The sequence below is a fragment of the Oncorhynchus nerka genome, linkage group LG5, assembly GCF_034236695.1.
Source record: "Oncorhynchus nerka isolate Pitt River linkage group LG5, Oner_Uvic_2.0, whole genome shotgun sequence".
In the NCBI taxonomy this organism is placed as follows: Eukaryota; Metazoa; Chordata; class Actinopteri; order Salmoniformes; family Salmonidae; genus Oncorhynchus; species Oncorhynchus nerka.
This window is the reverse complement of record NC_088400.1, coordinates 37418229-37432113: the sequence shown is the minus strand read 5'-3', so window position 1 is coordinate 37432113 and position 13885 is coordinate 37418229. Positions and strand designations below refer to the sequence as shown.

Below are 13885 nucleotides of genomic sequence, written 5' to 3'. Positions count from 1 at the left end.
GTGAGTGAAAGTGGGGATATTTTCAGACTGTCATTGTTTCTCAAAAAAAACAACTTTGAAAGGAGAGGTTATGATTTCATTAACAATGAATATTGTTTGTGCTTGACTTTCTCCATTCTCTCTGTTTTGAGCTTTTACAGTGTTATTTTGTCAGTTGAACTGTTTACTTTCAAGTACATGTGTATAGCGGTTTGCTAATCCCTTTCAATTCGTAAGACATAAACTGGGTGGTTGGAGCCCTGAATGCTGATTGGCTGAAACTCATGGTATATCAGACTGTATACCATGGGTATGACGCAACTGCTCTAATTACGTTGGTAACCAGTTTATAATAGCAATAAGGCACCTCGGGGGGTTGTGCTATATTGCCAATATAGTGTAACGACCCTGGGTTTATACGCGCGGAAATCGACTCTGCCGCATGAGCATGCTTTTGCGATACAGTCGATAGCGCGTCGGACCTCGGGCTCGAAGGTTCAAGACCTGCGCCTTGCTGTTTGTACTTGGCCGGTGAGCGCGTTCCTGTAAGACGTAGAGTCACAAGCTAGCGCGAGGACGCGCTCTTTGAAAGGAGGGAGTAAGCGCGGAAATCGACTGTGCCACACGAGCATGCTTCTGCGGCAGAGTCTATAGCGCGCCGGACCTCGGGCTAGAAGGTCGAGGTTTCGAGGCCTGCTCCCTACCATGGCTAAGTGGTGCGCACTGGACCCTCGGTCGTGCACATACCACAAGCCTTCTTGCTTAATTATACATTCTATTTCAAAGCTTGTTACAGCATCATGTTGCAAAGGCTTGCAGATTACACAAGTGTCTCTGTACAATGTTTTGTGGAGTAAGTTACAACATTATGTTTACAAACATAACCTTGAGGTAATCAGAACAGTATTTAACTAAATTAAATAGATTGTGTACTGACAGTTTCATGACCATTTGTATTCTTACACATGAGAACATGTACTATTTAAACTTTTATATCTGTAAATGTGTCAAGAGAAGGTACTGTGTATAAATGTTTTGTAAGTAAATTTGAATCATCCAAAATGAAAACTGATTTCTGGCTTAATTTTCAATTATAATTTCCCCGACTTTCTGTAAAAGGTGTTTTCAACACAAATTATCCAAATGTATGTTGTTCATTGCCTTTGTGTCATAACTTGTTCAATCAAAATGGAATCTTATGGCAAGACTTCAACTCCCAGACATACTTTGTTGTGGTGTATTTTCGTTTCCTATGATGACAACCAGCTGATTTCCTGTGTCTTTAAATGTCCTGCCATTATTCTTCAACAAGCAGCAGCTAGGTTCGATGGTTTTCTGACCAAAAGAAACCCTCGAACATTGGATACTTTTAACCATTGGGATGCGTAGCTAAATATTTAAGTACTTGTTTTATACTGGTACAGTCTTCGAAACTGTGAGGTTATTAGTAAGATTAAGAGTAGAGTTATCGCTGTTTGTCTTTTCTGTTCCGCTTTTCTGCCGCAGTCCGATATTTTCAGCTAACCTTAGCTAGCTTTTTGTTTTATTTTAGCCAGGTAACTAGCTAGCTAATACGTTAACTTTACCTTTCTGTCATGAGCTTCTTCACTCAAACGTAATCGTTAGTGAAGTATATGTTTTCTTCAAGAAACCAACCTTGTAAATTGCCACAACCCAGAAGTAACGTTAGCTAGTTAACTTAGCTCCTTGCTAGCTAGCCATGTTACTAGTTACATATTGTCAAGCAGTAGTGGAGGGTTTTCAGTAAAACTCGTCATTAAGGTTAAAGCAACGAGTTTAGAGCCATCTAACTAATGTGTTTGTGACTGTAATAGCTAACTAAGTATTCGTGTTGGCAAGCTACTGAAGCTAGCTAGCTAATTTCTAGCCAAATGCTAGCTAAATAGCGACTGTCTAGCAGTGAGTGTATGATTGCTAGACGGTGGTTGATTGGGCAGATAAGCTTCTAGCCTCCATCGTTCGCAGATATCACACGAACTGGCGAATATAGCAACCGATTTGTTCACGTTGACAGCGCGCTTGAGAAGGTGCTAGGCTGTTGAAAGTAGAAAAGTAAAGGGGTGAGAGTAGTGAAACGCACACAGTGCTCTTTATGCCAGGGGGTTGGCCCGGTCTCAACCAGCGAAGCGCAGTACACTCGGTTCTGTTCAGATCGGCTTCAGAACCATGACAACTGCAAGGGATCTCGATATGGTGAGTTTGCAACCAAACACAATCCTTACTGCATAAGATCCAATGCTGTGCCCCGTATGTCTATTAAAATGGTTACAATGCATGTTATGTTTTCCATTTTTAAATTGAAGCTTGATTTAACTAGGCAAGTCAGTTAAGAACAAATTCTTATTTACAATGACGGCCTACACCGGCCAAACCCGGACACCACTGGGCCCATTGTGCGCTGCCCGGTGGGGCTCCCAATCAGCCAGTTGTGATACAGCCTGGATTCGAACCACGGTGTCTGTAGTGACGCCTCTAGCACTGAGACTGACTGCTGCGCCACTCGGGAGCCCAAATGTACAGCTATTCTCACAAACACAGAATAGCTGTTTCTGTAATCACCATCTGTCAAACTAAATTTTGAGATTGACCCACATTTATTCTATAGGTGAGCCTTAATTGATTGTCTTCCTATCACAATCACCCATTTTGGATGCTGTTATTCTCCAAACAAACCCAGTTGACATGTGTAAAGGCAAAGGACCTTGTCCATGGCACTGTTGTGTTAAATCAGGGATGAAGAGGAGATTGATTGTAGGGACTGAGGAGAACCAGTCAATTTGAAATCACAAACGATCTCAAATCAATGAAATGGCTGATAGGCTACTCTAGGCTGCCTGCCCTGTTGTACCAATGCCAGCTTGTAGTGCTCTAGAGTTATTGTCCACTTTTGCAAATATTTTGTTCATATTTACATTGATATTTTGGCAGACGCTATTATCCAGAGTGACTTAGTAGCAATACGGCCTTTAGTTGCAAGTTCGAATCCCAGAGCTGACAAGGTACAAATCTGTCGCTCTGCCCCTGAACAGGCAGTTAACCCACTGTTCCTAGGCCGTCATTGAAAATAAGAATTTGTTCTTAACTGACTTGCCTAGTAAAATAAAGGTTAAAAAATATATATATTTTAAATAGTAGCAATACGGCCTTAACAAAAAGTGCCTCTCTGTTTCCAATGCACGCATGTGTTGCACAGACCTTTTCTGTTACTTCAAAGCTGAGTTTTTGAAGTTAATGTTTCTCTTGATTGGATAGTCTAAGAGGATATCCTTGATGGTTAAAAAAAGAACCAAGGGCGGCGAGGCAGATTCGAGTTTGTTTTGTTTGGTTGAGGATAAAAGGGATGAAGGGAAGCTGGGGGGGCTTGTTAATGATGACTTTGGTATCTAACCCCACTCAGAGGTTATGCAGTGCATAGGGGGAGGGGCTTCCTCTGCTTAGTAGGGTTGGCGTGTTTGTAAACAGCTCAGTGTAGGACTATCCTTACGATACACCTTGTGGCACAGATTCTTTGTTCTGGCTTCCCCGATTTACCACCAGAAAGTTTAGGGACAAATGAACATATTTTATTATGTGGGGGAATTACCCATTCACTTTTTACCATTACCTTTGATATTGGTATCCAAAATATGATAGTGTTTGTAATGGTAGGATATTTGTCATGATTTCCAAGCCATTTGTTGGATTGTGGTGGGATACCAATATCTACTCTGATGAAGTTTGTGTGCGCAGTTTGTTACGATCTGTCAACTGATGGAGAGAATCAGAGGGGTGGAGTGTGGCTTCCGGCCATAGGCTAATGATGCTTCAGAGCTTTTTTCACTATTAGAGGTCTTGACCTGGGGCTGCTGCCACCGCAGGAGGGAAGGCTATGAGCCAGGGGTCTCTTCCTGTGTAGGAGCTTACGTGTATGCTTAAGGCTACTTACTGGTAGCGGATATTTTATGATTGTTGAATTGATGACTTTATAATAGATGCCGTTTACATAGCCTACATGGAGCATCTGACAGTAACCTCTGAGTTGCACTACTTCATGTGAAATGCTGTTTCTTTCCCTATTTCCCAAATGGATTTCAATACCCGTACTTATTATTTTGGAGAAATCATAGTTCACCACATAATTAGGTGGGGGTGGGGTTCTTCATTTATTCTCTGTGGCATTTGGGATTTGACTCATTGCAGAACCCTGAACAAACCTGCCTTACCTTCATTTGTTGTCCTCATTTGGTTTTCAATGAGAGCATTTATTCCCAGCCAAACTCTGCGCAAACACCATGTTGATGATGTAATCCTTAAACCAAGGAGCGATTGAAATCTATGAAAGAAAATGCAATTACCCAAGTCTCCTAAAAATAAACTTCCTTTTGGATTCTGTAAATGACTGACTAACAGATGAAATGGTCCTTTTTTTTTTTTTTTTTTTTTGGCCTTTATAAGGCTAAGATGTCGTAAGTTGCAAGTACAATTAGTGCAACAGCATGGCCAACACATTTTTGCTTCAATTTATTTTAAATGGGTTCATTTAGTGAACTGGGTGGGTACAAAGAAGAGCAGGGAAAACTCCCCAGCCCCTCCCTCCTTCACACACACCACTATGCCCCTGGGTTACGCATTGGCCATGTAAATTTAATAACGGGGCCCAGGGCTGTCTGGGACACCTGGGGTTATCGCATTAGGCCGACAGCCCAGAGAGAGGAGCTGCCCACAGCTCTGAAGGCCCACTCCCCCCCCAGCTCCACCCTTATCTGTGCATTGTTCTGCTATAAGGGCTCACTTCACAACGAGCTCAGTCCTTTCTGAAGGAAGCAGCCCAGTCAAACGGGGCAGAGATCTGCACCAGAGAAATCTAATTAGACAGGAATGTCAATTTCGGTGCAGGCTTCCGAGGGTCATCTCATGTCATTTGAGGTGAAAGAAAACGGAAGGATTCCATGTGATTAGGCTAAGCTACATGCTTCTCATTGCTCGACGGGGTGGAAGTGTAGACTGTATAATTCTGAAATTTTGTGGGATTTTTGTAGAGCCATGTGTAGGATTATTAAGATGTTTTATTTTGGTGATTTTTCAGGTGAATCTGCGTCTTATCCTGGTCAGTGGGAAGACACAAGACTTCATCTTCTCCCCCAACGACTCGGCCATGGACATCGCCAAGCACGTCTTTGATAACTGGCCCTTGGGTGAGTTTGTGCATTTTGGGACGTGAATCAGGGAACAACCACAACACTGTCTTTTTATATTGAGTTGTATTGCAGAATTAATCAGGTAAATTTGCAACTTTCTTAATTCTTCTTAGTCTGGGTCGGATTTAAAAACATGCTTTCTGTCTCTTGTCACGGGGACCACATTCCAGTTATTATAGGGACAGTTGTTACACAATGCCTTGGCTCTCCACACTCCACCTTCAAACCACTGACGATGGCAGCCATGTTTGTGTGTTCAACCACTGCAGGAAGTCTATGTCTGAGTGGCTGTCTGGCGCTAGTGATATTAGACTGCTTCTGAGTGTTGCTCTAATGTTGTCTCATCTCTGCATCAGGATGGGAGGAGGAGCAGGTGGGCAGTGCCAGCATCCTGCGCCTCATCTTCCAGGGACGCTTCCTGCATGGCAGCGTCACACTTGGCGGTACTTGATGGACCCTCCTTTTAAAAAAAAAAATTAAAATATATATATACATACACACCATCCTACCGGGCTAAAATACACTAGGGAATACTGTATGTCCTTTGAAATGAAGTCTGATTTAAAACATGCCACAGTTGAGGACATGTGATCAAAGATTAAAAAACTTTTTCTTTTTAATTTTACCCAATTTCGTGGTATCCAATTGTTAGTAACTATCTTGTCTCATCGTTACAACTCTCACTCGGGAGAGACGAAGGTCAAAAGCCATGCGTCCTCCGAAACACAACCCAACCAAGCCACACTGCTTCTTAACACAGCACGCATCCAACCCGGAAGCCAGCCAATGTGTCGGCGGAAACACTGCGACCTGGTCAGTGTGCACTGCACCCAGCCTGCCACAGGAGTCGCTAGTGCGCGATGAGACAAGGATATCCCTACCGGCCAAACCCTCCCTAACCCGGACGACGCTAGGCCGATTGTGCGTCACCCCATGGACCTCCCGGTCGCGGCCGGCTGCGACAGAGCCTGGGCTCGAACCCAGAGTCTCTGGTGGCCTTAGACCACTGCGCCACCCGGGAGGCCTCTAGAATGGACATTCTGAGCATGTTTACTAATTCCAAAATTAAAGAGGATTATCTTGTGATTATATATTCTGCATATGAATTGTTCATTGTCTGTCCTTTTTGTTTTCAAAGCTTTAAAGCTGCCCCCTGGCCGAACAACTGTCATGCACTTGGTTGCCAGAGAGACCCTGCCAGAACCTAACTCCCATGGTGAGAACCTTTCTCTCACACTCTCTGGTTGTCTGACTCATCTCATCACCTAGCTGTCATGGACCAGTGGTGGGAAAACGTACCCAATTGTCTACTTAAGTAAAAATTCCTTAATATAAAATGACACAACTGAAAGTCACCCAGTAAAATACAAATACAACCGACTTGTTTCTAGTCATCCCTCCTCCTTCTAGTCTTTTTCTTCTCTTGACTTTATATTGCGATTGGCAACTTTCATAAATTGGGTGCATTACCGCCACTGACCTCATTCGTCTTTCAGTCACCCACGTGGGTAAAACCAGTATGGAGATGGCACCTGGGTACCTGCTTCTATAAACCAATGAGGAGATGGGAGAGGCAGGTCTTGCAGCGTGATCTGTGTCACAAATAGAACTGACTTCTATTTTAGCCCTTGACCACGCAGACGCTCGTGAGCAGTGTGGGTGCAATCATTGAATAATATAGATTTCTAAATATATTTTGCAGTGCACGTAATGCGAGCGGTGTATTTGGTTTTAAATAAACTTAGGTATCAAAAGTAAATGTAATTAGTGAAATATATATAAGTATAAAGAGTCTAAATCATTTCAAATTCATTATATTAAGCAAACCTGATGGCACCATTTTCTAAATTTACAGATAGCCAGGGGCATACTCCAACACTCAGACATAATTAGTCACTTTACCTCTAACTACATGTACATATTACCTCGACTAACCGGTGCCTCCGCACATTGACTCTGTACCGGTACCCCCTGTATATAGTCGTGTTATTGTATTGTTGCTCTTTAATTATTTATTATTTTTTTTTTTTTTTTTTACTTCAGTTTGAGTAAATACTTTCTTAACACTTATTTTTCTTAATGGCAGTGTTGGTTAAAGGCTTGTAAGGAAGCATTTCCCTAAGCATTTCACCCGTTGTATTCGGCGCATGTGACGATTTGATAATTTGCAAACGAAGTATGTGTGTGTAGTGAGTCTGCCAGTTCAGAGGAGATGGGGATGACCAGGGATGTTCTGTTGATAAGTGCTTGAATTGGACCATTTTCCTGTCCTACTAAGCATTCAAAATGTAATTTTTGGATGTCAGGGAATTTATGGAGTAAAAAGTACATTATTTTCTTTAGGAATGTAGTGAACTAAATTGTAAAAAATAATAAATGTACAGATACCAAAAAAATACTACTTAAGTAGTATTTTAAAGTATTTTTTACTTAAGTACTTAACACCAGTGTCAGGGACACTGTTGAGCTGTAATTACTACAGCTGTAGGCCTTATTGTCCCTTTAAACCTGAAAGCCTGGTGTGATATTTTCTCTTTCGTTGTCTGATGTCAAGTTTCTTTGTATCGTCCTCTTTGTAGGTCAGCGTAACCGGGAGAAGATCACAGAGAGCAACTGCTGTCTGCTCTTGTAAAAACGACAAACAACAATCCTTTCACTCCCCTCCCCCACATTCATCCTATGCTCGGCTTCTGTCTGCCCGTCAACCCTGGATTTGGGGAGATCACAGGAAGATGGGTCACAGCTGTCAGCGGGCGGTCTGTTGCACGTGTTTGTTGCACTCTGGCCCAATCCGTGGCTTAGGAATTATGTAGGTTTTTTTTCATGCCAATTTATTCAAAACGATTTTCTTTTGTTCACCCTTTTGCCAAATTTTGCCTTCCCTTCTCTCTGTTGTAAAATCATGTTAAGAATTTGTACATATAATATCTGTGGTTACCCAGGAGGAGCATATATCCTGTGTAGCCAGGGGGGAGGGTACAGGTTTTGAAGACTCACCTTACAAAGAAACACTAACAAACTCTTTGGAACTTTGACCCGTACTGTGCATACAGTTGTTTGCATTACCCCTGAAGACTCTGCATAGTTTGCTCCATGTGTCTTTCTGCTAATGAAATGGAAGTTCCCACGGGTTTGGCACTTAACTGGGTTGTTTATTTGAAAGTGTGTCTTTGTAAATTTTATGTATGGTCTTAATCTTCCCTTCCCGTCTTGGAGGAAGAGATTCATTTCCTACTGTTAAACAGAGTGCCGTCCCCCCCACCCGATGTAGACTGTACAGTAGTTGCCTCATACTGGCAGGGAGTGTTTAATCTGCCATAGCACCAGTGGACTGGAGTGGTGCATCTTTCTGTGCCATGGGCCACACGTGTTCGTTCCTGGACCAACAGAGAGGAAGAGTTCAAAATTGTAAATGGACAGCTGTGTCAACACCTGAGTGGATGTGTGTGACATTGTCATGTTGGATCACCTCCTTGAGGATGAACTGGTTTAGCTAGAAGAAGAATCTAAACTAACTCCTACGTGTCCTCCCCATGGTTGTAAAGCCTTGCTTTCTTTTTTTTTTCTTTTTTAAACTGAGTGAAAATATTTTGAAGGAGTGCTTCTGAGTGACCATTTTGTGTCATTCTGAATGGCTTACGTCTCTGATCAACATGACCGTTTAGACTGTACCACACCCAGTCTCATGAGGAAGCCCTGTATCCGCGCCACTCCCCGTCTGACCTGAGTGAGGAGTAAGGGAATCGACGCCAGGAGCCAGTCAACCGTGAGGTGGTGGTGGGAGGGCTTCCTACAGGACATAAGGGTTAGAGGCATGGGAGGGAGCAACTGGAAAATGAGGAAATTATGTATTTTACCACCTTTGTTTGGATGCTGTCTGTTTTTGCCTTTTTGATTTATTCTGTAATCATATTAATATTGTATTTTTAAAAATCTTGTGTTGTTTATTCTGTTTTTGTCTGACTCCTGTTAATTGAATGCTTTTTGTTCCAGGGGTTGTATGTATATGTCTGGGAATGTAGATCATGTTCTGTGTGTTAGTGGATGGGCTGGGGAAATGTCTGTGTAGTGCGACAGTATGGCTGCGTTTACACAGGCAGCCCAATTCGGATATATATATTTCAGTTATTGGCCTTGGTATTTTTTGACCGAAAAGCTCTGAAAAATATCTTATGTGAAAGGTCAAAAGACCAGTTAGTGGAGAAAAAGATATCAGAAATGGGATGCCTACGTAAACCCAGCCTTAGTGTGTTTTAGAGTGAGTAATGGGAGTGTGTTTTGTCAGGTGTGTGCTCGTGCGCCTAAATACTGAGTGAGTGTGTGGGTGAGAACTGTGGGATAGTTATGCAGGTGGTTGAGTAGGAGGGCAGATTGGTCTTGGGTGGCTGTGGTTTCCATGGAAACAGTGTGGTTCCTTCCTTTGAGTGAGTCTTTTGGTTAGTGTTTGTCAACCAATGTCACTGCTATGAAATTTATCTCAATGTGAATAAATGTAAAAAATAAAAAGTGATCTGCTTTAAGGTATTGTAAATTAATAAACATCTTTAAATATTACTTGTTTTTTTTTTACTAAAAGGAACAGGGGAGTAGAAATCAAGTTAGTTAAGCAGTGTTGGGGAGTAATGAACTACATGTAGTTCAACTAGTAATTTAATTACATTTTGCAGTAGCTTGGTGGTAGTTGAACTAAATTCTAATCTAGGTAGTGTGTTCAATAGTTCGTTACTTTTTTGCCGTGTAGCTAACTACTGGAACAACACTACCTTTTAGCTAAAACATGGGTGAAGTAGGCAATCACTTCCTTTATTTTGTCGTCAGATCTGCCTTATTCTCATTTGAAACATTTTCTTAACGTAAGACCCCAAGGTGATCTGTTCTTGCAATTTGTAGTCTGACGGTTCAGATTTATTTTTCAGGAAATAGTTTGGCTGTATTGAACTACTTTTTCAAAGTAATTTTTAAAAAGTCAACCATATTTCTAAAGGGTAGCTTAAATTCTTTCAGTGGGAAGTAATTGGTAGCTTGAATGATGTTTTCAGAGTATCTTCCCCAAAACTGTAGTTAAGCATGTGGCTTGCCTCTGGGTGGCAGTGTTGTGTAGATACTCAATACTCTCGCTGTGTCCTCCTGGGCTGAGGCACATTACTCTTCCAACATCTGGTTAAGTTCCATACTGGTAAGATTAATACCTCTTTTGCCATCCTATAAGGGCAAAATGTTGATGTTGGCTGTTATATAAACTGTTTTCCTCTGACTAATAATGATTGACTGGCGTTATATATTATTCAGAGGTTCTTTTGCAATGAATTGGTTAAGTCGTAGACTGATAGTTACTCTCCGGTATCACATAAATGACATTAACAAAGGATAAGAACGAGTGACTGATGGATCACTGTATGTGGACTTGGATAACTAAAATGTAATCTGTCACCAGATTGGTTTTAGAATGTGTTCAAAGAGTCATATTAATGTTGCTTCCGGTGTTGGAAATAAGTTTGGGCCTCTTGGATTCTGTCTGAGACTTAGACCCCATATAAAATGCTTTGCATGTCGTGATGATTGAGTCGTAACGTTTGGTTGAGCTGTTATTATTCGATATGTTCTCTCCCGTCTGTTTTGGAGAAATCTGGTTATGACGCATAGCCAAGGGAACTCCAGGTTTCCAGTTGACGTTGGCGATAAACGTCAAGCCCCCGGAATTATTCTAAAACCTAATCAAACTACTTGTCCTTCCATGCATCTGCTCATGTCTCTGTCTGGCAGCTTCTAGTTTTCTGTCTGGCAGTGGATTTAGTAAGAACACACAGAGGGAAGACGAGCAAGATGGTCATGAGAGGGGTCTGAACTGTGAGGTGATAACCAGAAACTGACCTGGACACAGGGAAGCAGCATCTGTTGAAAGCATTGCTACTCAAAACTGTTTCAGGATGAATAACTTTGCGGTATTGCATGAGCCGGGGCACGTGCGGTCAGTCAGTCGAGTGTGTTAGAGTGGGCCCCGATCCAGGGTTAAAAACCAAGAGAAACGGAACCACACGGTTCAGCTGGGCCATCTCTTGGGGTGTTGTGCTATGCTGCTGTGGTGGTGGTAATGGGGAGGGGGGAGTCTAGCTGCCGTACCCAGCTTCCCCTGACATTGGCTGGGTACTCTTTGCAGGGAAGCTGTGATGTGGCGCAGCGGAGGACTGTCTTTCTAGAGATTTCTGAGGCCCTGGGAAAGCCATCTCTCTTTTCCCCTCTGCCTGGGCTCTATCTGTTTCTCACACTCCTCCTCCTGTCTTTCTCCCTCTCTCTCTCAGAGGCCCTCTGCAGGCACTCTGGGTAATAGGTGTGTCAACATCATAAAAGTGATAGATGTGTAAGGCTGTTCACCGGCAGGGGGGTTGTGACTTAGAAATGTTTTTTTCCTCTGTTTTTTAAGCCTACCAGAATCCCTTTCCCCCTTCTTGCTTCTGGCTAGTGCAGAGCCTTTTTGCCTTGTCAGTCCCACTTATATTAAAACCAGCTGTGAATGCACACAAACACACACACATAGATACACACACACACACACACACAGTTGAGCACAGGCTGAGGACAGGCTACTGATGCCACAGACTCTGGGCTTGTCCATTTTTAAATGTTTTAATCTGTCAGCCTTTCTGTACAGTCTGGTTAGTCAGACAGTAGTGGGAGAAAGCCAGATGGGATGTGTCGCTGTCTGTGTGAAAGTGGTTGTACACTCGTGCCTATTTGTTAAGGTGTGTGCATTTATTTGTCTGTTTTTTTCTATAAATCAGAAACCCACTGAGAGTGGAGTTATGAGAGTTCAGTAGGCCAATATGAAAACACACACATCCACCACACACCCACACACACGGCGGGGTGTCAATGAGGGAATGAGTGTTCACACACTGACTTCAGTAGTCTTTCTCCTCTCTTCACTCCCATCTCCAATCATCCCCTCTCCTCCTAATTGGAAAAATTACTTCAGTTCATATGACTCCTTCATTCCACATGAACAGACCGACACTAGACAGAAGTCAGAGACAGGACGTGGAGTTCGTCCGGGCGTGTGAAGGGGGAAGGGTATGGCAATCAACATAGTCCTACTGTTTTCACAGCCAATAAGCAACGGCACCACTGTAGAACTGTCAAACACAAGGCAGCATTTCGCTACATCATTTTTTCCTTTGGCCGTTGATTTTACCAGATGGTCCCTTGTGCTATATAGCATGCCACTGTAAAAAGGGGCAGACCAGAGCAGGGAGGCTTGACAACAATATAGCCTCTGTACCTCACAAAGCAGGGGTGACCAGGTGAGAATGAGAGAGAGTAGTCTAAAGAGAGCAAATACCGAGGAGGGGAGCCCCGCCTGAGGCATCCTGAGATTTAATCTGTTGCTCCCACAGGTTTCTAGACCGATTAATCAACAGTAAAGCGAATATAAACCATTATGTACGCTTGCTTCCTTGTGGTCTCTTCTGTTTCAATCTCACAGTCTTCTGTCTTCCTGCCTCAGACACACTCTCATACACAACAACACATTTAGATCCTCTCAGATCACATCATTCGGTCCTGCTTATGTACTGCACTAATGTACAAACATGCTTTTAAATGAAATTAATTTACTCTGCTTTTAGGGATTTTCTTCTTAGTCTTGAACCCCAACCAGCGTATTAAGAGTATTATAAAACAGGTGGTTCGAGCCCTGAATGCTGATTGGCTGACAGCCGTGATATATCAGACCTTATACCAAGGATATGACAAAGCATTTCTTTTTACTTCTCTAATTACGTTGGTAACCAGTTTTTAATAGCAATAAGGCATCTCGGGGGTTTGTGATATATGGCCAATATACCATGGCTAAGGGCTGAGTCCACAAGAACAGCCCTTCACTGCATATATCACACCACCTTGGGCCTTTTTGCTTAACTATCATCCATCCCATTGACAGTAACCCCCACCACACACACATGTGCATAGGAAGGTAGAAATGAACAGAGGAAAGGAAGATATGTGATAGGTTAAACGGATAGCAATACAGTGCATTCAGAAAGTATTCAGACCCCTTCCCTTTTTCCAAGAATGATCAATGGAAACAGGATGCACCTGGGCTCAATTTCAAGTTTCATAGCAAAGGGTCTGAATACTTATGTAAATAAGGTATTTCTGTCTTTAATTTTTTATAAATTTGCAAAAATGTCTAAAAACCTGTTTTTTCTTTGTCATTATGGGGTATTGTGTGTAGATTGACGAGGGGGAAAAAACCATTTAATCCATTTTAGAATAAGGCTGAAACATAACAAAATGTGGAAAAAGTGAAGGGATCTGAATACTTTTTGAATGCACAATATGTCATGGCCAGGATAAGAGCCACGTCAAGCCTCTTTGGATGAATGGATCTGCTGAAGATAATACATTAGCGCTGGTGTTAGTGGAAGTATGACTATTAGCAGTGGTATTAGTGATCATTTGAGATTGAATAGTAATCTCTGCCAAGACAAGAGTCCTCTATGGGTTCCCCACCTCACTAGGGACTGGCGATCAAAATACAAATAGGGCCGGTTGATGTTTTTCTACAGTAACATTTTTCCAGAGATTTGTTTGGATTATTTGGCTTGGCTCTCTGTATGCTCATTGTTAGAGCAGGGTGAGCGGTCACTTTAGGGGACTGGTTTCTAGCCAAACTCTTTCTCTGGCTTCCCTTGAAATGAAAGGATTAAAAA

General features: G+C 42.4%; 1 protein-coding gene across 1 annotated transcript; it reads left to right on the top strand.

The window, feature by feature from the left end:
- Nucleotides 1-1250: 1250 nt before the first annotated feature.
- Nucleotides 1251-9731, top strand: LOC115129441 (ubiquitin-like protein 3). Its single transcript, XM_029659783.2, has 5 exons — nt 1251-2193; nt 5066-5174; nt 5534-5620; nt 6316-6393; nt 7757-9731. The coding sequence occupies exons 1-5, from the start codon at nt 2167-2169 to the stop codon at nt 7807-7809; spliced, it is 354 nt and encodes a 117-aa protein (XP_029515643.1). The 5' UTR covers nt 1251-2166; the 3' UTR covers nt 7810-9731.
- The last annotated feature ends 4154 nt before the right edge of the window (nt 9732-13885 follow it).

What these genes read in the sequence shown, in the direction of transcription:
- LOC115129441 (XM_029659783.2), top strand. Translation starts at nt 2,167, where the DNA reads ATGACAACTGCAAGGGATCTCGATATG. An exon ending in CTGCAAGGGATCTCGATATG is followed by an intron (nt 2,194 to 5,065) that starts GTGAGTTTGCAA and finishes GTGATTTTTCAG; the next exon opens with GTGAATCTGCGTCTTATCCT. An exon ending in TGGCAGCGTCACACTTGGCG is followed by an intron (nt 5,621 to 6,315) that starts GTACTTGATGGA and finishes TTGTTTTCAAAG; the next exon opens with CTTTAAAGCTGCCCCCTGGC.